Raw genomic sequence first — 26159 nt, 5'->3', positions numbered from 1 at the left:
AGAAAGCCCAACTGTCACGCTCAGAGTTTGTTTTCTGCTTACCCCATTAATATTCTTGGGCCATTTGCTCATTTATCTTATCTGGCTGATAGGTAGCTGACAAATGGAGGCACACGTTAACAATCTAAGGAAAATCTATGAGAGTGAAACTTAAAATTGAGAAGGCCTTTCTTAAGTGATTTTTTTTTTTCTCCTTAACAACTGGAAAGGATTGTCATTACTCTAATTTGATGGTCAATGCCCAGGACTGGTGCTTTTAACTTTGCCTTAGCCTTGTTTGAACCATTTTCTGATGGAGAACCTGAAAACATTGTTAGACATAGCAGGTGAAGCTGATCTTCACTTGTGACAGCGTGGTGGCCACATGAAGAAAGTTCACAGATAAACCTCCAAATGTATTGACCTTGCAGGTCCTTTCCTAGGGCTGTAAAAAAGTGAAATTTGCTGATGCCATTTCTGGAACAAAGTGGAGTACAAAAAACCTAACCTCTCTGCTTGCGTCTGTTTAATTAGTGTTTGAGAAGGGTGTGTGGTGGGGTGGGATAATCAAATTAAAAAGTGGCCAGAAGGGTAAAGAGGAGAAACGGGTTTGATTGATCCACCAGCTAATTAATGAGGACAAGCCAAAGAACAGACTAAATTGAGACACAGCAAACTAAGAGCCATAAGAAGGAGACTGGGTGCACTGAGGCCCAGCCTACTGTTTATGACAACAAATATTTCTCAGGTTTTCGAGAATCAATCTTTTTCTTGAAAATTCCTCTTCTTTTTTCTTTGAGTCTTAGTAAGATATAAGTACCTGCTCTGTTAGATTTATCTTCCTCCTTTGTGTCACAGACAGTATAACAAATTGCGAAACCTTCTGAAGGATGCGCGCCATGATTGCATTCTCTTCGCTAACGAATTTCAGCAGTCCTGTTATCTTCCGCGGGAAAGAGGGGAATCCATGGACAAGTGGCAGACCAGGTATGGTGCTGAATCGCTGTGAGCTTCCCCATAGTTGTTGTCTCAGGCACTGGACTATTACCTCCTTAGTTAACTCCACGCGGTGGGCCCAGGGGTGGGATGAGCTGTCCACTACAGACAGCTAAAGTCACAGGCAGGCCGTGGACTTTAGACCGAGCTTCTATACACCAGTGGTGTCTGATAATCTTCTGAGAGGACAAAAGCTTTAAAACGCCATATCCAAAAACACCCCAGTCACATCATTTTCTTTTCCATTGTAATTCTTTATCTATAGTAGTCATTAAATATTTCAGTTCTCTGAGGGAAAATAAGCACTGATCTACCCCTGAGCCCTTAGCTGTGGTCTCCAGCTTTCCACAGAGCACGGTAGCAGAGAGGGAAAATCAGCTTTCTCCAAATAGGGTCCCCCTGTGAGTACACGGAGTGATCACTCTAAGTACTCACAGTGAGTACCCAGTAAAAGCTGGCTGCATTAAAACACAGAACTAGAAGAGACCATGCTTAACTTGCAGAAAAGGAAACAGATGCCTGCAGAAATTGACCTGCCCACATTTATACAGTTCCAGGAAAACAATCTCGTCTTGCACATAGGGCTCCAGACCTACACTCTACTTTCTAGTTTATTTTTTAAAAAAATTTAGACTTTCTTTGAATCATAAGCTTCAGGTGCTTCTTGTTGTTGTTATTGTGTGCCATCAAGTCTCTTGTGACTCATAGTGACCCTAAATACAACAGCTCTGAAGCCTGCTCCGCCTTGAGCCAATTTCACTGTCTCTGACACACCTACCCCTATAACCCCAGTCCCGAATCAGTCCAAATCATCGAGGGTCTTCTTCTCAGGTGCTTGTAGCCTAGTTTTTCTCTCAGCCAAACACTTCTCTTTTTCAGCATTATGTGACTTAGCTGTCATCCCTATGGCGTTGTATGGCTCAGCCCCCTCCAATTACAGGACCCTAAAAGATGGCAGAGCCTTGTGGCTTCTAGGCCACATGAAGAAATAATAGTAGTTGGTGGGCAGATCGGAAAGAAGTGTTAGCAAACACTTTCTGACTTACCTTTGTATCCTCCAAGGACTCAGGCCAGAGTGTATTTATAAGGGTTGCTCAGGAAGTCATTGGTTAGATGAATGACTGCTTCTCGATAGAGACCACAAGTTAGTGGACTAAAAGGTGGGTGTGAAATTCTCACCTCCTTAGGTGGGCTCACATGTCCTTTGCTTTTCTAGGAGCATATACAATGCAGCCGTTTGGTACTACCACCACTGCCAGGATAGGATGCCCATTGTTATGGTGACAGAAGATGAAGAGGCAATTCACCTGTATGGAAGTGAGACAGAAGGAGTGTTTGTGATTTCGTTCAAGGTATTAACAAATGTTGCATGTGTAAGATTGAGTGCGCGTGTGTGTCCATGTCCTCAGGAATTCACGTAAGGCTCCAGACTCCTAGGCAAAAACCAGAAAAAGAAGATAAAAAATGTAGAACATTGAGAAATGCTATTTCTTTTCTAACTCTAAGATTTCCTTTTTTTTTTCATTCTCACAGAACCAATTTTTTTGTAGCCAGGCCAGAGACCACCCTGTGATCTGATTATCATTTGATCTCAGTAAAAGAGAAGAGGTCAGGGTTCAATCAATAATGTTAAGTTTGGCCGGTAGTTGATCTTCTCTTCTTCTCATTCCTTTTAAACCTCATTGTAACTGTCCTACTTTAATCTATTTGCTTTTTTATTTTTTTAAATAAGCATGGTCTTCCTATATGCATAAAGAGTAACTGCTCAGAATAAGCCTTATGCTTCAATTAAAAAAAAAGTTCTGTCTTCATTTCCCTCCAGCTAATTAATTAGCAAATTAGCTTTAGCAAATTTCAGATAGGATCTTTGTGATTACAAGGTGCACCACATCCGAGATCCCTACAAGCCCCTGCTGACTGTAAACTCATGTTAATTATTCATAATAGCAGTACTAGTAATAATGATAATAGGTTGAATCAGATGCAATTGCCAATTTTCTCTTGCCTTTGACCTACAGAATGACAGGTTTTTTAATGATTCCATCTAAAAGTGCTACTTAGGTGGTTTAGGTATGTGCTGCCAACCCAAAGACAGGAGGTTCAAACCCACCAGGTGCTCTGCAGGAGGGAGGTGGGCAGTCTCCTCCCATACAGATTTCTGCCTCTGAAAACCCACTAGAGGATCAGCCACAATTGTGTTCCAACTTGATAGGACCGACCCAACAGCAGAAAAGCCCCTTTCAGGCATACCTCAGAGATGCTGCAGATATGCCTCCAGACCACCACAATAAAACAAGGACCACACTAAAGTGAATCATAAATGTTTCGGTTTCTTTGGTAGCCTAGTGGCAAGAAGCTGCACTACAATCCCGAAGGCACGCAAGTTTGAGTCCACCAGCTGCTCTGGGGGAGGGTGATGGGAAAGCTCCTCGTATGCAATTAACTGCCTCTGAAAACCTGCTGGAGGGTCAGTTATGGGTTGGTTCCAGTTCAGTGGTAAATAACAACAGTGCATATAAAAGTTCTATCTGCATTGTCTATTAGATGTGTAATCACATCAAAAACACTTTGTTGTCAAGTCAGAACCAACCCATAGCTGCCCTTCCAGCAGTTTTCTGAAGCTATAAATTGCATGGGAGGAGAGTGCTCTTTTTCCCCTCAAGGAGCCGCTGGGGGGTTTGAACCACCAGAGTGGCGCTGCCTTTGGGCTAGCAGTACAACGCTCTACAGACTGCACCACCAGCGCTCCCTACATGTGCGATAGCTTTCTGAAGAAGTACGAAATACTGTGAGAATCACAGGAATGTGACACTGAGACACAAAGTAAGCACATGCTGTTGGAACAATGACCTGTTTGACTTAGGGTTTCAACAAACCATTGATTCATAAAAAATACAATGTTTGTGAAGAGCATTAAAGCAAAGCTCGCTAGAACGGGGTGTACCTTCATCTTAAATGATTACTTTATGCCAGACACTGTTTGAAAAAATCTTCCATTTACTATTTCATCACCGAGTCGACGGCACCTAATGACAACAATGATGAGGTAGTTTTTTATCTCCTTTTTTTTAAAAAATAAAGAAACTGGAGCACAGAAAAACTAAGCAACTTGCTTAAGGTCATACAGCTGTACATTGGAAGAGCTGAAGAAGCCAGGCTGCCTGGCCACAAAGCTGTGACCCTTCCCGTGCTCCACAGCCTTCCACATTAGTTTTCTGAACACATAACCTCCACCAAAATTTTTTTTAAAGTCTCATTTGTAAGAATAGAGGAGCTAATAGAGGTCAGTGAAGGGTATGGGATGTGCTGTTATTTATGTGAAGCTGTTGGATCAGCTTGGTGTACAGATCACGGACAGAGGTGACATTATCAGTGACAGCTTCTTTAGCTTCTCTTGGCATTACAGCTCTTCCCATCTCTTGGTTATCATCGGGGAGAACAGGACAGCTGTTTATCTCTCAACAGGTTCCTTGTCTCTGCTGTCTGCCCAGTGGGTCAGGCAAGTTCCATTGGTTGATTCCCCCCCACCCCTTTTTGATGCAGAAACTAGAATGAAGGCCTCCATTACCCCTGTCAGTTTTTAGAAAGCCTAGTTGGATTTTGAATTGTAGATTCTCTAAGAGTTCCCAGGTGCATGTATTGCTAAAGATTTGCCAATAGAATTTTCTTGGCCCTGCTATAAAAAAGTGCTCCGGCATGCCAGAGAATTCCAGGGGCGCTGGATATTAATGGCAGTGTCACTTGTTTTTTCTGTGGCAATACATCATGTCTTGTTCCTACAGAGGACAGTTGACTAAAATTACATTTTTCTACTTTCTGTGAAAATTACTTTTCTTTGTAGTCTAGTAGTGTGGTACAGTTTTATTTTTGTACCGCATTTCCCAAGCAAACTGTGTGACCAAGGGCTTCATGGAGGTGAATGATTGCAGGAAGAAAGGGAAAAGAGAGATGTCACGAGTTCAGCTGAAAGGGGAGCCCAGAATTTTCTGTGGGAACCTGAAATTATATGGAGGAGAGTAAAGACAGTGGATCTGCCTTGAAGAAGTGGTTCAGAATGATAGTATCTGGATGTTTATTAGTGGGTTACTGACTTTAGTGCAAACAGAAATTCTGGAAAGACTAGGAAAGGAAAATAAGGTAACATTCTAGAATATTCTAGAATCTACCTTAGACTTAAAATTGACTTAGAAATCACATATAAAGTTTTGTCACATTCACTGAGAATCAATCATTTGAAGGAATGTTTCTCTGTACATGGGAGGAGTTGTGTTGTGCTGTTTTTAGGTGCCATTGAGTCAAGCACAACTCATAGAGACCCTATGAACAACAGATCTGAACCCTGTCCTATCCTGTGCCATCTCACAATTTCTGACAACTCGAGCCCATCGCTGCTGTCACTGTGTCAGTCCACCTGGGTGAGGGTCTCTCTCCTTCACTATTCCTCCAGCTTTCCAAGCATAATGTCCCTCTCCAAGAAATAGCCTCTCCTGGCGACATGTGCAAAGTGTGTGAGACAAGGCTGTGTCATATTTGCCTCCATGGAGCACTCTGGCTGTACTTTCCCGAGAGGTAGAAGGTCTAAATTGCAACTGTCTATTTTTGCCAATGCCACCGTACCAGCCACTTGTAGGCAGTTGCCTTGACATTTATCCAGGGCCTCTCTGAAAGACATCTAACAAGAGGTTCAGTAATATTCAATAATGTTGGAATTGGAAAAGGCCTAGCCACTTGTTTCAAAGATGCTTATTTTTTGCTTGTTTTGTTTTTAATTGGTTTTCATTCAATCACTTATATATACTTCATCTTAGAACAGTACAGTGCTATTATTTACCTTGTTTTACCAAAATCTCCCTGTACTCTCCCTATTCCTTCACTGTCTCCATCCATCTTCTTCATATTCTCTTCCACACATTTCCTTTATTACTGTGCCATTCTCTCCTTAATAACTGTCTAAATATGCTAAGGAACAAAAGTCACTCACAGGATAGCTAGAAAGAGGCTTCTGTTTAAGTCTTACCTACATTATCAGACCTTTTCTACAAAACTAAACCCCCTGCAATTGAATCAAACCCACGTCATAGTAACCCTCTGTTCTATTTTTATATTAATTTTTTTAATTGTAATTTTAACAAATAGAGAGGTTGGGTTTTCATTCATCCATTGATTCATTATTGCACATTTTCCTCCTTCCCCTTCCCCAGGCCTTTTTGTGATGCATCTCTTGTTCCAGACTTTTGACAGTCACACACACATTGCACCCAATCATACATTCCCTTCGGACAGCCCTGCCCCTCATCTCTTCCAGTGCAGTGCTCACTATCTATCCACTCTTTTCCTGTTCTCCTCCAACTCCTTATGTATGCTGTATTTTATAACAGAGGTATTATGTAGTATTTGTGCTTTTGTGACTGTGATATTTCACTCAGCATGTCTTCCAGGTTTACCCATGTTGTGTAATGTTTTACAAGTTCACTGTTTCTCAGTGCTGTGTAATATTCCATTGTGTGAACTTACCACAGTTTTTCTATCCATTTGTTTGGTGATGAGCAGTTGGGTTGCTTCCATCTCTTTCCTATTGTGAATAATGCAGCAATAAATGTGGATTTGCATACATCTGTTTTGAGTCATGGCTCTGGTTTCTGTAGGGTATATTTCCAGTAGTGGAATTGCTTGGTAAAATGATATTTCTTTTTCTACCTTTTTTAAAAAGCGCCAGACCGCTTTCCTTAGTAGCTGTACCATTTTACATTCCCACCAGCAATGATTTAAAAAAAAAATAAAATTGATTTTTCAAATAAGTCATCTATATTGTGCTTGATTCATAAACATTATGTTTTATATAATCTTTTGTTTACATTGTGTCATACAGTCATTCATTCAAAGTTGTTCCAAACCAGCCAACACACCAAGGGCAACATTGTTTCATCTGCATGTGTCACCAGTTCAAGGGATAATCATAAAGGAAGTTGCAGTCCCCTGGGAGCTTAGGGAGAGGGAAGCCCAGCCCCAGTGAGTAGGAGCACCTCTCCTGTCCCCCATCCCTCGCTGCTCACCTGACCTTGCCAGTGGGATGGGGTGAGAGACTTGCCCACACACGTCACTCTTGCCCTTTTCGCCTGCTTATTTCAATTTCTTAGAAATATTAAATGTTTCCAAATGAAAAGAAGAAGGGGGGAAAGATAAGAATGATTAGGAGCTTTTCATCCTCAATCCCTGTCGGCCTTTGAAGCTGTGAAGTAACTCGGGATGTGGCAGCATTCTTTGGGGAGACAGCCTCGTGTGGCCCACTTGGCAGGGCTCTGATGATAAATGAGCTGTAGTGTGAAACTTGGGAGGGTAATGCTCATATAACACCTCCTCAGAATAGCATGCCAGCAGTTCCTGGTGAAGAGGTTTTTTGTAATACTATGGATTGAAGCTCAATGTCAAGAAAACAAAGATTCTCACCACTGGGCTGTTTGGAAGCATTATGATAGATAGATGGTGAAGAGATTGAGATTGTTAACAGCTTTAGAGTACTTGACTCCACAGTCAATAGTCTTGGTATCAGGAGCCAGGAAATAAAAAGACAAATTGCATTGGGAAGTCTGCTGTCAGAGACCTCTCCAGAGTACTGAAGAGCAGCAATGTCAGTCTGGGGACTAAGGTGCGCCTGATACAGGCCATTGTCTTCACAATTGCTTGCTAAGAGTCAGAGAACTGTACAATGACTAGGGATAATAGAAAGAGAATTGATGCTTTTGCGCTGTGGTGCTGGAGAAGAGTGTTGAATATCCTGGAGAGGATGAAACTAGGCTACTCCTTGGAAGCAAGGATTCTGGGGCTTCGTCTGACATACTTTGGGTGTGTTGCAAGGAGGGACCAGTCCTTGGAGCGGGATATCATGCTTGGAAGGGTGGAGGGACAGAGAAAGAGAGGAAGACCATCAATGAAATGGATTGATTCAGTGACTAGGGTAATGAGGGATAGGTGTGTCAGAAATAGTAAAGTTGGCACAGGGTAGAGCAGAATTCAAGGCTATTATACATAGGGTCGCTATGAGTCACGAGCAACTCCACGGCACATAACAACAACTATAATGCCAACTTACTGTCTTCTTGTCTGTGCTTCTCTTATTCCTTTATTAAATGCAGAATTACCTGGACAATTTTTGGCCTGACTTAAAGGCTGCCCATGAGCTCTACGATTCGATTCTTCAGTCTCGACGGGAGAGAGAAAACGAAAGTCAGGAGAGTCACGGGAAGGAGTATCCAGAGCATCATCCCCTGGAAGTGTTAGAGGCTGGGATCAAATCCGGACGCTATGTCCAGGTGAGAGTGGCTGTAAAGCATCGGTGTGGGAGCCAGCCATGTGCATTCTCCTTACTCACCTCCCCCAAGCCTCCAGTGTCCGAGGCAAGATGGGCCTCATCATGACACCTGCCGGCGAGCCAGGCTGCTGTGCTTTAAGGTGATGGGGAGCCTGTCTGTGGAGAGGCTGGTTGTTCCGTTTGAGGCTGCTCTAGAAGGACACTTCTGAGTTGTGTTACCCGTTGAGCAGTGCAGAAGAGCAGGATGGAAGCAGTCTCATGAACACTTCTTGTCATGAGGAAAGAGATGTGTATTTTTAATCAAGGTCTATATTTTTTTGTAAGATTGTGAAATTTGACTTCTTCACCCCGTGGACATTTCCCCACCTCTTTCAAGGGACCCTTCAAATTCACCCCCTGCCCCAGAACCCAAAGCCCGGGTGTTGTCAGGACTGTGTGGAGGAATCTGAGGACGTTATTTCTCAGATGCCCACAATTTTATGTGCAGGGGTGTCATGCGGGTGGGTGATAGATAGTTTTGTGACCTGTGTAGATTGATGTGTAACCACTGCCACAGTCCAGATATTGAACTCCTTTATTGTGGCCTTTACATTTTTAACAAGCATCGCGGGTGATTTTTATATGCAGGCTGTTTAAGAACTACCACACTCAAGTCTCTCCCTAGAGTCTGGGTATTTTAAATGAGGATGCCTAGTGAGGCAAACTTAAAGCCTGGTAATAAAGTTTACAGCAGACCTGGGAGAATATTTTGAGGAGGACGATTTTTAAAGATCACTCATCGCTTAAGGAAGGTGAGTCATGGGTACTTTGAGCCCTTGGTGTAGGGCCAAGCCAGAGAAGTGTCAAGAGTGAGTATTTTCTCTGGAGAAAAGAAAACTTTGTGTTGAGTATTATTCCTAAAGAAAGAGGTCACCATCTTGTAAGGATATTATGGGAATATTTTCATATAAATTTTTTAACTGGACCTTTTTGCACCTTAGATGGCAGGTCCCATCTAAACTTTTTTTTTCCCCTTTGTTGTGTACCGTTGAGTCAGATCCAATTGGTACAGGAGGAAATTGTCCCTCCTCCAGCGGAGCTTCTGGTGGATTCAAACCATGCACCTTCGGGATTGCAGTGCAGCTTCTTGTCACTAGGCCACCAGAGCTCCCTTAACTGGACTTTTTTTAAGAGGTAAAACAGACTGAAAAATTGTCTTTTATTGGTTTTAGGGAATTCTGAATGTCAACAAACACAGAGCACAGATGGAAGCGTTTGTTCGGCTTCAAGGAGCCAGCACTAAAGATTCAGGTTCAGTATTAACATTCTGTCAGTTTTATTCTTCTGGTAACACATGAGCAAGACAGTGTGACATGACACACAGTCTCATGGACAATGTGTAGGTGGGATCAGGGGCTGTTGGCTTGGCTTGCTTTTGTTTTTCTTTGCTTTTTGTAATTTCTGATATTGTTGGAAATAACCTTTTGCATTATAGTAGTGTTGTCAAGTACCAATGAGTCAACTACAACTCATAGCAACCCTGTGAAGAGCTGATCTCTGAACCTTGTGCAGTGTTGCATTGAGCACTATAGATCAGGTAATTTTCTAACCACTTAACTTACATAATGCAGGCAGGCCTTATTTTAATGCACTTCACTTTTATTGTACATTGCAGATTTTACTTTTTTTTTAAATAAATTGAAGGTGTCTGGCCTCCCTGCATCAAGCAGGTCTCTTGGCACCATTTTTCTAACAGCGTTGTGCTCACTTTGTGTTTCTAGGTCATATTTTGGTACTTGTCACAATATTTCAAAGCAAGGTTTAGGTCTATTGTACATAGGGTTGCTGTGAGTTGCAGGCACATGACAACAATGTTGCACACTTAGTAGGCTACTCTCCAAATGTTTTATACATAATGGAAACAAACACAAAATTGGTGTAACTCATTTGATGGTGGTGGTGTAGAACCAGACAAGCCACATCTCTGAGGTATGTCTATATTATTGTTACTGTTTTCTACTTTTTAAAATGACTCAAAAAACCTGTCAAGTCAGAACTGACTGGTAGCTGACCCTCCAGTGGCTGTAAATCACACAGGACGAAGCTGCTCGTTTTTCTCCTGAGGAGCAGCTGGTGGCTTTGAACCACCTGCCTTTGAGTTGGCAGTGCAATTCCTTATCTACCCACTGCCACCCCCTGAATCGGGACAGACCTGAGCTTTGAGCTGAGACAGGCTGGCTCCATCCAGAGTCTGCCTTTAAGTCATTACCTGGCGCTGCCTCAGTGTGCTCTATTGCCTTATTGAAATCGTAAAATAAGTCATAAAAATGGAAATGGGTATAGATAAATTGTATCCGAATAGGTTCCACTTCTTATCACTGCATTGGCAGAGTGAAAAGAAAGAAAAGTGGGCGTCACAGAAGCATGACTGAGTCGAAGGAGAAGGAGAACTAGTGCTTTCTGTGGGCTTGTGTCTACAGAATGACCCCTGTCAGTCCTTCAGTTCCCCGAGTCCATCAGCCCACCGAGCACTCCTTTGGCTGTGTGAGCTCCTGAAGGAGTTTCACAGAACACCAGTGTTGGCTTACACAGTTCAGTGCAGGGAACTGATACCCTCCCTAGAGGATGACTGAGGGTGGCAGCGTCTCTGCAGCTCACACCCTCCGAGCAAAGGAAGTCTGACCCCCCCCACCCCAAGGAAGACACTTATATTTGTGGGAATGCTGATTCCTATTGTGTTCGGATGACCTCACTGGTGTGGCGTCCCTCTTAAGTCTTGATGAGTTTTCTCTGTGCTGCCCCAAACGCAGATTTAGCCAGTGACATCCTAATCCACGGGATGAAGGCGCGAAACCGCTCCATTCATGGCGACGTGGTAGCTGTGGAGCTGCTCCCTAAGAATGAATGGAAAGGCAGGACGGCCGCCCTGTGCGAGAATGACAGCGAGGACAAGGCCTCGGGCGAGTCCCCGAGTGAGCCCATGCCCACAGGTAAGACCGCTGCAACCTCAGCCGGTTGCCTGATTTGCCCATGGAGTTTGCATTTTTCTCTTTCACAACCCAGGAACACTATAGTTATTAATATGACATTGGCTCTCCTACATTATCTGTTTCTCTCTCTGCCAGATTATTTTATTATCATCATTACTTACATATGCTGTGATCAAAGTCATTACCGTCAAGTCAAATGACTTGAGGTCACAGCTGACCCTCCAGCAGAATTTCAAGGCTGTAAATTGCATGGAAGGAAATTGCTCGTCTTTCTCCCTTGGAACTGCTGAATCCCTTAATCCCTGCTCTCTCTCTAAGCAATTTTATTCTGGCCTAGACTTGACATCTCCTGCCCAGATCCCTTCCCCAGCCTCCAGTCTATTGGTGTCATTCCCTGAATGGCTAGTGGAAAGCTTAAGCTTAACATGCCTAACAACATACTTCCAGTTCTACCCCTGACATCTCTTCCCAGTTTTCACCAAATATGTATTGTCAAGTCAGAACCGACTCATAGCTGACCCTCTAGCAGGTTTACAGAGGCATTAAATCTCCCAGGAAAGACTGCCTATATTTTTCTCCCACGGAGTAGCTGGTGGATTTGAACCACTTGCCTTTGGGTTGGCAGCACAGCTCCTTACCAGTAAGCCAAGAATAGCAAGTTCATTTTACAGTTAGTCAAGCCAGAGACCTTGGAATTACCCTTAACTTTTCTTTTTCTTGTACAAATAAACAAATCCTGTCAGCTCTAGCTTTCATTTGTGGCCCAAAGTCATCTACTTCCCACATTACCTCAACTGTTCTGTTTAGTCAGCTCATACCACTCAGCTGAGTTATTCCAGCTCACTCAGCTCCTACCCTTGTTATCATATAGTTGAAGCCACAGGGGTCTTTTTTAAGATAAGGTAGGTCCTATTGTGCCTCTGCTCAAAAGGCTCCCATGGCTGCCTCCTGTTTCTCTCAGAGAGCATCAGAGTCCTTTCCACGGCCTTCAGGTCCACGGCCTACAAGTCTGAGCTTGGGCAGCCCCCTGGCTTCCTGGCTTTTTCTTCAGTCACCTTGATCCACTCATAAATGTCCTCACAGCACTTTTCCTCACTTCAGTTAAGTCTCTGCTTAAATGTCACTTTATTTAAAGCAGTGCCGCTTCTGAACCCCCACCTCACCCTGCTTTCTATCTGTCTAAGCAATTATCACCACCTCACATGGATTTCTTTTTTGTTGTCTGTTTGCTTCCCCACTGACACCCAGTCTAGAATGTGAACCCCCAGCATCCAGGGGTTTTATTTAGTTACTGCTGTTCTCTGAACCTAGACCAGAGCCTTGTCCTTGGTAGGGGCTCATATACTTGTGGAAGGAAAAGCAAAAAGATAGCACATTTTAATGATTGCAGTTTGTCTTTCATGATGTAAATCAGTGATTGTTAGAAACATTGCATATCAGACTTAGGATTGGTATACTTCTCTGTGTTTGATTTTGGACTAAAGATCTTTATTGGTGAGAAAGTGCTGGAGAGACTGAAATTGCATAGCGGAAGGCACTAATTTAGAAGAATAAAATCCTTGGACTTTTCCCAACACCTAAACCTGAGCTTAATATGTCCAAACAAAAGAGAAAGTGGAGCAGATGGGTCCTATGTGTGTAATCAGGCCTCACAAAAGAAAGAACATACTGACAATGTTATTTTTAAGATGCCCATCATAAAGAAGTTTAGCATCCCCAAAATAAAATCCTGAGAAGGCAGAGATATATCTTTAAGTATTTCTTGTATGAATGGACTTGGGGGAGGGGGGAAGGAGATGTTGCATTTCTTTATTTTGACATTAACTGGCCAAAGTCCAGGTTGGTGACAGTTGACGTTTTGTTTTGTTTTCTCAAAGGCAGAGTGGTGGGCATCCTTCAGAAGAACTGGCGGGATTATGTGGTGACTTTTCCATCCAAAGAAGAGGTCCAATCTCAGGGCAAAAATGCTCAGAAAATCCTAGTCACACCTTGGGATTACAGAATTCCCAAAATCCGGATCAGCACTCAGCAAGCAGAGGCCCTCCAGGTGGCTGACGAGGTTCTCCTGCTATCCCCACACCCTGTGTGCCAGATTTTGAGCAGCACCAGGAAGCACTGTTAATTCCTTTGCACAAGAAGTGGTAAATTATTGATGGCATCTGGCATTCTGAGACACTGTGTTTTTTTTCCAAAAATTCTAAATATATAAGAACCATCTATTAAGTAGTCCTTGGTTAATAAATGAAGGCCAGAGAGAACCCGTCCTAGAAAGAGCTGTGTAGGACATCCAGAGAGAACATACATTATCCAGCTGTCCAACACAGAAACTTTCAATAGATACACTTTGCCAACACTAACAAGCTTTCTTCCAGCAAGTGATATAGAAATACAATCACTCTGCCCTGTAGGGATGATATAGTGGTACCTCACAGAATCGATTATCCATAAAGGAATATAGCACTAGAGAGAAGACATAAACAGCAAAGTTAGGAATTAACCTTTACTTGCAGCATAGAGCGTAGGCATTGCCAGGTTTATTTCACCTGATATTTGGAGGTTGTAAATGAAACATTAAAGCAGAACATCCCCAGATAGTAACCTGGTCACCATGTACCTCGATGTCTCAAAGCCTAACCACAGGCTTTCTGCTGTGCTGGAGTTCTTGGGCAGTGGAGTTCACACTGGCACCATCTTCCCTACCAAATGGTTATTTTAAGACTTCAGAAAAATTAGAATGTAATCCTCCACAAAACAAAAAACAAAACCAAACACAAAGCTATTGAGACTTTTAATTTTAAACTTGATTTGGTCTGTACACAATTGCATCATACCCTTGTGTTGCAAATATCAACTAGAATCTGTTACAGTTGACTTTCTACAAAAAATGAAACTTTCCAGCCTACTTACTTGATATGAAACTGGGGTACCTCTATCCAAAGCACTAGACCAAGCATTTGCATACCATCTGGTAATTCAGTAAAATAGAAGAACCCCAAAACAAACAAAAAAACCCTGTTTGCAAATTAGCTACTGTTCTTGGAACTAGATGTAGTTTGTCTTCTAATTGGCTCATCTATCTCTGGCACCAGATTTATATTTCACTTTTTTTCCTATGTGTAGGACTTCAGGGTGATTGTGCGCATTGATTCCTGGGAGTCAACATCTTTGTATCCAAATGGACATTTTGTGCGAGTCTTGGGAAAAATCGGAGACCTGGAAGGGGAAATTGCAACCATCCTTGTGGAGAACAGTATTTCTGTTATCCCTTTCTCAGAAGCTCAGGTCAGATATCCCAGAGGCCTTTGGTCCAGTGACATTTTGTACATTTTCCTTTTAGTTTTGTTGTTATCGTTGGTTTCATCATTAAGAAAAGTCTCTGTACGATGTAATAATTCACTGTCTAGAGCCACAGATAATGGAGAAAGTCTCCCTTTTCTTTGTTCTATATTTGGACCAGACTAAAGACAAGAGCAAAATTGTTTCCCCATAGCTTCACACTCAATTTTTTTATTTCCAACTGTGCTTAAAAATGGTATGTCAGAGTCTTATAGTCAGTGTATATCCATCCCCAGAAACTGCGAGGCTACCAAGTTACAGACCCAACTGCATTCCACTTGCTCTGAGAATCACTCAACCAAGGCCTTGCACAAGGTCACAGACAGCAGCTTCCCGGGTTCCATACGTCTCTGACCCAGGGGTGAAAAAAGCATGCTCATTATGAAAGATTTTGTAACCTTTACAGGACACAAGAATTCCATAAACGGAGATTGTTTATTTGCATGCTTTATGATCTTTTAAAGTCCTCATAAGTTGTGTTTATTCTTCCAGAGCTGTTTTTGTGGTGTGCATGTGCTGCCTTATACTCTGCTGCTTTCTTGTAAAATTATTTCTCAATATTGACATGAGCCTACTTATTTTTAATCATTGTGGCAGATGACTGTATATTGATGTACCCTAGTTTGCGAAGCATTCCTCAGTTGTTGGACATTTGTGCTGCTTAATTTTTTACTATCATAAAGAATGCTATTTAAAACATTTTTATAAGCATCGCTCTCCCCTGCCCCTTCCTTTTGATCATTTCCTTGGAATGTAATATTAAAGTGAGATTACAAAGTCAAGGGGCATAAAAAATTTAAATAGCTTTTGTTATGTATTGGCAGATTGTTCTCCATAAAAATTGGGCCAATTTGCATGGCCGTCAAGAGTAGATGGGTGTTCTTATTTTTATTATTGTCTTTGACAGAACAGTAGCTATAATAGTAAAATATTTGAGAATATTTTATAGGATTAAATTTTTATGTTTAACATTTGTTTCTCAAAATTATTTGTTGACTTATTTGGCAGCTCTTAGTGAAAATATTGGGATAAAATAAAATGTGGATCACACTTCATGGGACTAGAATGTTCTATTTCTTTCTAACCTACTTAACTGTGAATTGATAGTTTTAAAAGGTAGTACTGGAGAGAGATAATGCCCTACATTAATGCTGTATAAATTATCTTTAAGTTGCTCATAAGGACAAATACTGTATAAGACCATTATTGTAAAAATAGAAAGGTAACTAGTAAGATGTGAATAAATGTCCAAGGAGGGAAGGGAAGGAGGCTAGGAAGTAGGTGGGGGGAAATCTCTGGGTCACAAAGTTGGGGGGGAGTAGGAATTATGAAAGAATCAGTGGGGATCTGAAAAGGGAATCATGGGCATAGATCAATGGTGATTAATTTTTTATAAGACACAATGTATGAGAATAATCATATGAAACAATGTAAATGGGAGAAACCTCTAATTTTTAAAAAGTATAAAAAATTATCTTTAAGCAGTAAGCTTTTAATATTTGAGACATACAGGGAGGGTGTTTGTTTATTCCCATCTCCCGTCCCAAGGCTTGATTTGCATGAAAAAGTTTAACTACATTTAAATTACATTTAGAAGGGATAATCTGAAAATGAGAAAAGATATTGTCCTCTGTACAAAGAATGCAGGCAGCATGGGACAACCGAGCATGACCTCTTCTAACTTTACCAGAAGGAAGCAGTCCCATCAGCAATATCCACAGTACAAAACCAGTTTCTAGGATCTCAGACTTGTTCTCCTTGCACCCACACCTCCTTCTTCTATTTCCAGTGTCAGTCAGACTGCTTTACAAATGGGTCCAAAGTCTGTTGCCATGGCCACACAGATCTCACAGAACCACACTCATGGTTATGAGGTTTATTAGAAAAGTTAACAGTTCATGTTGGCAACAGGATGCAGTTCCTTAGTCCAGACACCTTCTCCAGTGACTTGTAGGCCCTTTGACCTTAAGCCTCATTTACAAAGCTCCCTTAGTCCTGCCAATTATGGTATCCCTCCTCAGTCCTCCAGCAAGCGTGGACAGAGGCCCCTCTAGCTTTGGCTCCATGGAGTAGCAGTCCCAAGTCAGCTCTATTTCATGTCCGTCTGTGGTTCTCTGCTGAGGACACTATTCTTGTGTAGATCCTAGTCCAGCTGGCACACAAATCTCTTTCCTCAGAGGTCATGCACTGCACTCTCTGCTTCCTCTTCCCTGCTGGTAGTGAGATTCCCATCTTTGCCGATAAACTTGCTCAATTCAAACTTGATGGGATGAGAAAAGCTGACCAATCCCATAATGATTAGTTTATATACACCCTATTGCAAGTTCCCTCCCAGTCATATGGTGAAAGTCCAAGCTAGAGACTAGGAAAGCCATGTTGAACAATATGATACCCTGTCCTCTTAATAAACCACCCGTTCATTCTGACTCCAGCCCCCATGACTGAAAAGGCTGGTAGAGGTTGAAGAACATTTCCTATTAGACTGTGAGGATTTTCAAGGAGAGCAGACTGTGTCTTTCCTATTGACTTGGTCTTCCAGAGCTGAACACCATAGCTAACCTGTATTAGGCACCTAGTATATACTGGTGGGAAGTGAACATTGGTTGAATGAAATTTCTGTGTGGTCTCTTAGGAAAAGTAGATGTCTATAGAAATTTACTGGGTGTGAATTACTGATTATTTGACCTCTTTTGGAACAGATGTGTGAGATGCCGGTGAACACACCCGAAAATCCCTGGAAGGTGAGTCCTGAGGAGGAAAGTGAACGTAAAGACTTGAGGAAAACCCACCTCGTGTTCAGCATTGACCCCAAAGGCTGTGAAGACGTGGATGACACAGTCTCAGTCAGAACCTTAAAGAATGGCAACCTGGAACTTGGGGTCCACATTGCAGATGTGACACACTTTGTGGCACCAAATTCTTACATTGACATTGAAGCTAGAACAAGGTAATGCTATTTGAAATCAGCAGGCAGCATTATGATTGAGTGCATGTGGCTGTGTAACGTACATTGTAACTGTGCTGGTTTCAGGTTGTCAGATCAAAGATTTGACATTTGTACAATTCTGAGGATTCCCTTCAAGGGTGAAAAGAAGCCCATATCCCCTTTTCCTTTAGAGAAGTAGTACTTTGATCAATTTACCTCTCCTTTTCTAATGTGACCTTTTGCCACGTTTTCCCTACTCAGTTGCAGTAGGTTAAAGTATTTGCAGCAGCAAATAAAGTATGATCTTATATAAATACTGGATCATTACACTTTAATTTTTCTTCCATAACTAAAATTCATGTCACTGAAGAAAGATTTTTCTTTCCTTTTTTGTGTCAGTGGAAGAATATCCAGCCCAAAGCAATATCATTTAGCAGAGTGGGAGCATGGGAATAGTTTTATTACCCAGTCTGCTGCACTTTATGAAAAAGCAGCAGCCTCAGGGAATTGGGGCTGCAGCTTTGGCCGTTCCCCTCACGGCAGCCCTCGCAGTCAGCAGTTCTCCTTCCCTGGGCTGAAGGTCACATCCAAGCCTGTGTGTCATTCACAGGGCCACCACCTATTACTTAGCAGATCGACGCTATGACATGCTGCCTGCCGTCCTCAGTGCTGATTTGTGTTCCCTGTTGGGAGGCGTTGATAGGTGAGTATGTCTGCTGGGGGTTTTAAAAAATTATTACTTGTCTTCAGAACTTGTGTGCCTGATGCTCCTTGCTTCCGACCTCCGTCCCTTCCTCTGATACGCTCTTGCTATGCTCCCCTCACTGGCACTCTTCTCTTGCCCTGTGTCCTCCACACCCCCTGCAGCACTCTTATTTAAATCCAGCTAATACATATGGCTTTATGCTCATACATGTGTGTGTGCATATGTAGTCCCTGGCCTGGGTATGAAGGTCATGAACTAAGGGAGTTATTTTATTTGTATATTTACTGTAGTCAAAGTTGGTGTTTATCTTTTTACATTCTTAACTGAGATTTGCATGAAAGTGCACAGAACAAATTGGCTTATCACTCAGTAGTTAGTATACACACATTGTTTTATGACATTGATTGTAATCTCCACAAAGTAACATGTTTAACTTTGAATAGGAGTAAAACCATATGATGCCAAATTCACAGGCTTTAAAAAATATCTAGTGAAAGCTTCCCTGTGCTTTTTCTCTCTAAGTTACCTATTTCTATGTATTTATGTGTTTGTGTGTGTATTCACACAGAAGCAAATAGGGATGTGTTTTCTTTCTTTACAAAGCAAGGCATTACTTTACATTAAGGCATTTGGAGATCATTCCATCTTAATAACAGCCACTTATCTATGGAAATTTTGCATTCTTTCCAATCTTTTGCTGTTACAAACAAAGCTGTACTGAAATACTTGGAACATAAGTTGTTTCACACTTTATAAATACAATCTTCCTGATGAATAAATTCCTAGAAATAATATTGCTCTACCAAAGGGAACATACATTGTGTTTAGATACAATCAAATTATTCTCCATAGAGGTCACAGCAACTATATTCTCCTGACTGGTGTATAGTTTCTCCATAATCTTGCCAACATGTTATGTTACATGTATTTATCTTTGCCAATTCAAAGATAAAAATTAATACCTTAAAATATATTTAATTCACTTTTTTACTGTAAATAAAAGCTTTTTTTTAATGTACAGGAGTATTTTTTTTCTGTAAACTACTTCATGCTCCATGCCCATTTTCCTTTTTCAATTCTTGATTTCTAATTGATTTGTGTAATCCAAATTATTAGAGAAAATAATTGTTGTTTTTTCTGTGTTTGGGCCATTTCTGTATATATTTTTTGCCCATTTTTCTATGTATTTTCGAATTGTGTGATTTGGTGGCAAAATATTTATTTCCTCACAGATTTTCTCACTGATAGCCTGCCATAAGGCTGACATCACGGTTCAGCATCATTCTGTAGGATCTGAAAGCTTCACTCTCTTCACGGAGGAGCCAGACTTGGCCCTGGGCCATCTTTTCTAATCAAAAAGGAGGACTTGTACCATCACATGTGCACTCATTTCCTATTTATTGCGGTCTCAGGAGAAAATCTGGCTTTATTGTTTTAATTCAATATATATTTTTATTAAGTTGTAGTGTAGTTGTCGTGACCTGTGGAGGTGGAATCAACCCATAACTAACCCTTTAGCGGGCTTTCAGAGGCAGCAAACCACCAAAGGAGGAGACTACCTGTCCTTCCCTCCTGGAGCAGTTGGTGGATTTGAACTGCGTGCCTTTGGTATTGCAGAACAGCTTCCTGCCACTAGGCCACCAGAACGCCTTTCATTTAGTGGTAGAGTGGCTGAATTGAAACTTTAGGCCAGAAACTTGTGACAATGCCATTTCTTTCAAGCCGCAGCCAGGGTCAAGTTCTGCTTGCTTCAGAAGTGGGGAAACTGAATAATGATACTGTCATTATTTCTGGTTTTGTAGGTATGCTGTAAGCGTCATGTGGGAATTGGATAAAGCTACCTATGAAATTAAGAAAGTGTGGTATGGCAGAACCATTATTCGATCAGCATACAAATTATTCTATGAAGCAGCCCAGGAGTTACTGGATGGAAACGTCAGTGTTACTGATGATATTCCAGAATTCAAAGACTTGGATAAGAAGACCAGACAAGCCAAGCTGGAGGAGCTGGTGTGGGCAATTGGCAAACTAACTGACATAGCTCGCCATGTCCGAGCGAAACGAGACCTCTGTGGGGCGCTGGAACTTGAGGGGGTGGAGGTTCGTGTACAGCTAGATGAAAAAAAGAACATTCACGACCTCATCCCCAAGCAGCCCCTGGAAGTCCACGAGACAGTGGCAGAATGCATGATCCTGGCCAACCACTGGGTGGCTAAGAAGATCTGGGAGAGCTTTCCGCACCAGGCGCTGTTGCGCCAACACCCGCCTCCACACCAAGAGTTTTTTTCTGAACTCCGGGAATGCGCCAAAGCGAAAGGCTTCTCCATAGACACACGGTATTCTTCTTTTGAAGGGCCAGGGCAATGGGAGGACGTCGTGTACGCTTGAGGTTGACTTTTTTTTAAAAAAACACATTTGTGTATTAGGTGAAAGTTTACACAGAGTATTTCCCACTTTGTTCCCCTCAACGTCAGCACTCATTTCCACCCTTCCTTCCTGTTTCCATCCTTCAGCTTCCCTACCTCTCCTTACCCTCTCATCTCTCCTTATCTTCCCATCTTTGCTTTTGGGCAAATGCTGCCCATTTGGTTATATATATACACACCAGTAGTTCTTATAGCAGCCAGAATAGAAAACTGTCTGGCACTCTTCATTTATTTTTGTTGGCAAATATTAAGTACTAGTTAAAATACCTTTTTATGTAAGTAACTTTTCCTTTCTTGTTGCTCTGTTGTTTGTGCTGTGTGTCCCTCCCCATGGTAATAAAAACTTCTGATGTCACCATAATTAATCTTTAAATCATGAGATAATATGTTCCTTCTCTATTCATCATCATTCTTGCCTTATCCTTTTTTTCTTAGCTGGTAACAATATAGAACATTGTAATTTTTAGTAAAATCTTACATTTCCTGGGGGATTTTTGTTTTGACAGTATTATTTTGAGCATAAATAAATACAACATTTTTCTCCCTTTAAAGGATACGCTAACTTGGGTTTACTGGTATAATTTGGGTGTAGCTTAGTTTTGAATTCTTTGGCTCAGTAATTCTTATAAAAAAATGGGGGTGGAGGGGGATGAGTCCAATCCAATATCTAACCTGTATGGGATATTTAAGTTTCAGGGTACTAGGAATTCAATTCAGCACGTATCTGACCAACTACTGTGTGCCAAGTGTTAAGTTAACCCAGAGAATATCAGCACATTGTTAACTAGTTAAGTAACATACTTAAATTTTACATACATACTTTCTTTTGTTGTTTAAACCTTAAAAGCAAACTAGATTTCAGTGGTTAAATAGAGAGCCTTTAAGATGGGTCCAACATAAATATAACTACTGTCAGGCAAGCACTTATTTCAGCTCATGAGTAAAGGGTTCCCCTCAGAGTGCTGATCTGTAAATTATTGCTGGGAACTGAAAATGTTTTTCTGGTTTCTGTCAGATCCAATAAAACACTGGCTGATTCACTGGACAGCGCCCACGACCCCAGTGATCCCATCGTGAACAGGCTGCTGCGCTCTATGGCTACGCAGGCCATGTCGAATGCCTTGTACTTCTCCACTGGCTCGTGTGCGGAGGAAGAGTTCCACCATTATGGTGATTTGAAAACATTTTCCTATGTGTGGGGAGAACCTTGAATCAGTAGTTGCAAACATTTGTTTTTGGTGCTATTTCAAGCTTTTGGTTTCTTTTAAAGGTCTTGCATTAGATAAGTATACTCATTTTACTTCTCCAATAAGAAGATATTCTGATATCATAGTACACCGATTGTTAATGGCGGCCATTTCAAAAGATAAAGTGGAAATGAAAGGAAATCTGTTCAGCAACAAAGATCTTGAGGAATTGTGCAGACATATCAACAGCAGAAACCGAGTAAGAGGGTATTTTAAATTCTACCCTGCCATCTCTTTTGTTAAGAGAGTATTAGCTGTATTGTGTAACAGAATGAAGTATCAAATACATTCTACTAAATTCAAATCTAGAATTACTCTAGCCATGGAAATAAGATGGAAAATTAGTTTGAGTAGATTTACTCTAGATTTACAAGTGTTCAAGGGTTGTTTACATAGAGTTGAGAGGTTGAATAGTAAGTTAAACGTTTTTTTTTCCAAAATGGAGAAATGTTAACAAGATCTAAAAAGACAGTAGACTCCTATAATCTTTCCACCCAAGCTAATTATTAGTAATGATCCTAGATAATCCTAATGTATAAATAGCATATCACACTGCTGTTTGAAATCTGTTATTCAATGCACTTGATATCGACTGTGTGCCATTTCAGTTGATAAAGCTACACTATCATTTTAGAAGCTGCATTGTGTTCTATCTTAAAGATAACTTATTTTCCAGTTTTATCATGTTTTGGTGCTATGCTGTGCCATTAACTACAGTGGCTATTTAAATTTCAACTGATTAAAACAAAGTATTAAAATTTTAGTTCTTCAGTTGCTCTACATTTAACCTTTCATGTATGTCTAATGACTACCTATTTTGCAAGGCAGATTAAACATTTCCATCTTGAAGCAAGTTCTGTTGGATTTTAGTTAATCCATTTTATGACCATCCTATATACTTCTGCTAACTTGTCAGATTTTTACCCGGAAATGGGATTGCTGAGTCAAAAGTTATACAGATAAAATCTGATACATTGCTAAGTTGTCCTCCAAAATAGTGTCATCAGTTTACACTGAATTTGGTAGAGCAAATTTGAAAATAAAGGGAACATTTAGTTGTGCTACCCTACCTGAAATGGGCATATCAGATTTGCCAGCCTCTTGCAGTTTGTGCTCAAAGGTTAGTGACTGGCACCTAACCAATGGTATTGTGGGGGGAAAGGTCAGGGATCTGTTTCTGTAATGCATGAAAAAGTTGACTCAGAATTGACTGAATGGCCATTAATGATTTGATGAAATGTAGTTATAGTTAGGTTCCACCAAGTTGATTACAACCCTATAAACAAATCTGGATCCTGCACCATCCTCAGTGTCCAGCCCATTTTTGGTCACTCCATTGATCCATCTCCTAAGAGGTCTTTCTTTTGCTGACCCTGCACCTTTCCTGTACAGTGTCCAAGGACTGGCCCTTCCTAACATGTATGTGAGACTGATTTCACCATCCCTGCCTCGAAGAAGCACATGAACTGCATTTCTTCCAAAATGGGTTTGTCCTTTGAGCGGTCCATGGGATGCTCAGTATTCTCAACCACCACAACCCAAAGGCATCAATTCTTCCATCATCTTTAAGTCACTGTAATGATGAAAAGCAGCTTCTAAAGAAAAGGTTTTCTTAATTTTCTAATTTTTGAGGGAACAATAGGTTTGTATTAAGGACTTTATAAAATCTAGCCTTTTTAAAGACTATTTATGTATGAATATGAATTCCCTGTTCCTTCTGGAAATGTCAGGGAAACCTATCATGCTTTGTGTGTGCTTCATGTTGCAGGCAGCACAGCATTCTCAGAAGCAGTCTACTGAGCTTTTCCAGTGCATGTATTTTAAAGACAGAGACCCTGAAACTGAGGAGCGTTGCATATCTGACGGTGTCATTTACTCAATTAGAACAAATGGTGTGCTTGTATTTATACCAAGGTATGTTTACACCCAACAAAATGATTAAGACATCAAACTACAAATCAAGAACAGATTAATCATTGGGTTGTACAATTTGGCGGGTGGGGGGGTTAGGGAAATTGAAAGAATTTGTTCAAATTTGTATTTGAATTTTGTAAATAAACTAGTAAAAAAAAGGGATATTTAAAAAAAAAATCAAGACCACAAATAGTATTTTAAATAACTTTGTCACATACTTTGGGCCCATGGCCAGGAGATACTGGTCCTTAGAGAAGGACATCATGCTTAGAAGGGTGGACACACAGCACAGGAGAAGACCCTAGATGAGATGGATTGATATAGTAACTAGAGCAACGGGTATTGGTGTGTTGGGATTAGCAAGACTGGCTCAGGACAGAGCAGTCTTCAGAGCTGTTGTATACAGGGTCACTGTGGGGCACAGATGACTCTACTGCACATAACAACAAAGTTACATGTGCATAATGTATAACCCTATGTTAAGTATGAGGTAAGAGATTAGAATCGAGTATATCTATCAGTGATCAGACCTTGTAAAAGGTTTTACTTTCTTATATAGAAATAGTTTTAGAGGAAAAAAGAATAGCTTTAGGGTTGGAGGTAAATCACAGGAAAATTAATTTGCTTTTAATTTAGAAGAAAAACTCTAAGTATGAAAGATTGGCATAGTAACTACATTATCTTTGGAATTTTATTGTCAATGATTCAGGTATGGGATTAAAGGTGCTGCTTACCTAAAAAATAAAGACGGTTTAGTTATCGCATGTGGCCAAGACAGCCGTTCTGAATGGAAACCAGGATCCCTTCAGCGATTTCAAAACAAAATTACATCCACCACAACTGGAGGGGACTCTGTTACATTCCATTTGTTTGACCATGTGACAGTAAGTCTATTTTTCTTGAGCAATGTTTTCAATGTAAAGTGCAAAGTATGTAATTTAATAATATGCATTCTCCCCCCCCCCAACTATAATAGGTAAAAATATCTGTACAGGCTTCACGCTACCATTCTGATCGGATCAGGCTTGAATTAATAAGCAACAAGCCATACATGGTACCAAACACAGAACTTTCTGACCAGAGCTCCCTCTTGCTGAAGAGTGAATTAGTGAAAGAAGTAACCAGATCTGTGGAAGAAGCTCAGCTTGCCCAAGAAATCAAAGTTAACACCATTCAGGAAGAATATCAAGAATACTGCCAAACAAAGGGGGAAAGCCTGTACATGCTTCTAGAAGAGATAAAGGACCTGGCTCTCCTGGATGTTTCAGACAACGGTGGAATGTGACAGAATTTTCTTAAAGGTGCTTTTATATTCAGTGACTATTTTACCTTTGACAACGACACCTAATGGGTGTCATCCAATGTCCCAGCCCACGTGTAAAATGTTCTCATAATTAAACTTGTTTTAAATATAGTGTAGCGCAGTCATGGTGGAAAACTTATTTCTTGGCAATAAAAAGTTCTATGCTATTAGGTTCTTGTTAGGTGTCATCAAGTTGACAGCTGAACTGACCCTAGGAACAGATTCAGAACTTCCCTATCCTGTGCCATCCTCATGATTGTGCTGAACCCTACAGTCACTGCTGTCAATCCATCTTTCTGACCCTCCACCATTCCAGGATGTCTTTTTCAAAGGACTGTCCCCTTCTGAAAACACGTCTCGCTGATAAAGGTCAATTTAACCTTTCCCTCCTTGACCTAACTGAAATCTTCTAAGAACCACTCCTTTTATTTTCACTTGGCTGTGTCAACAAAGTGCTTCCCCCCTACTTTGACCAAGTTAACAAACCCAAGTAGGGGAGGACTCTCGTCAGGTCCAGCCTTCACCATTCCCAATTCTTTATTTCCTAAACCTTTATTTCTGTCACTATTGTACATGTTCTTCTCACTACTTAGTCTTAAGTCCTTTATTCCTTAGGGAACTTCAAATCAGTGAGAAAACTGTGCCCTATTCTTTGAAGTTCTATATTTAGCACCGGCACTCTGTGAACTTTGATGAATGTCGAGAGTTGTAGAGGGGCTTCAGGCCTTTTGTTCATAGGGTTGTTATGAGTCGGGCTCAACTCAAAACCAAACAACAGTTAAGGCAGTATTTCTTATGTGACCTTTGAAATTTTAAAGTGATTCCTCAAAATAGATGTAAATATATGAAAATCTTTTAACATTATGTAATAGCAAAACTAAACAGCCATGAGACATTTCATTAAGGCTATACTTTTAAAAAAATTTTACTTTTAAAAAACGGTTATTAATACTCAACATCTTAAAACAGCCACCAGTTGGTTTTTACCAGTGTTTTAAAAAACGATGCATCCAATGATACATTACCAATACAAACTCCTTATTAAGTA

General features: G+C 40.9%; 1 protein-coding gene across 1 annotated transcript in view; it reads left to right on the top strand.

Moving 5' to 3' along the window:
- Nucleotides 1-25180, top strand: part of DIS3L (DIS3 mitotic control homolog (S. cerevisiae)-like) — a 33936-nt gene extending 8756 nt beyond the window's left edge. The window contains exons 3-17 of the mRNA XM_006886637.1: nt 838-966; nt 2192-2327; nt 8109-8285; nt 9496-9574; nt 11074-11253; nt 13131-13300; nt 14374-14535; nt 17289-17536; nt 18126-18218; nt 20024-20557; nt 21663-21817; nt 21918-22093; nt 23663-23808; nt 24518-24692; nt 24785-25180. Of these exons, the coding sequence (XP_006886699.1) occupies nt 838-966; nt 2192-2327; nt 8109-8285; nt 9496-9574; nt 11074-11253; nt 13131-13300; nt 14374-14535; nt 17289-17536; nt 18126-18218; nt 20024-20557; nt 21663-21817; nt 21918-22093; nt 23663-23808; nt 24518-24692; nt 24785-25093 (2869 nt within the window). The 3' untranslated portion in view covers nt 25094-25180. The remainder of the gene's footprint in view (nt 1-837; nt 967-2191; nt 2328-8108; nt 8286-9495; nt 9575-11073; nt 11254-13130; nt 13301-14373; nt 14536-17288; nt 17537-18125; nt 18219-20023; nt 20558-21662; nt 21818-21917; nt 22094-23662; nt 23809-24517; nt 24693-24784) is intronic.
- The last annotated feature ends 979 nt before the right edge of the window (nt 25181-26159 follow it).

The sequence above is a fragment of the Elephantulus edwardii genome, unplaced genomic scaffold, assembly GCF_000299155.1.
Source record: "Elephantulus edwardii isolate Elephantulus edwardi_28Jun2011 unplaced genomic scaffold, EleEdw1.0 scaffold00050, whole genome shotgun sequence".
Classification (NCBI taxonomy): Eukaryota; Metazoa; Chordata; class Mammalia; order Macroscelidea; family Macroscelididae; genus Elephantulus; species Elephantulus edwardii.
Note: the sequence above shows the minus strand (reverse complement) of the source record. Positions and strands in the feature narration are given on the sequence as shown.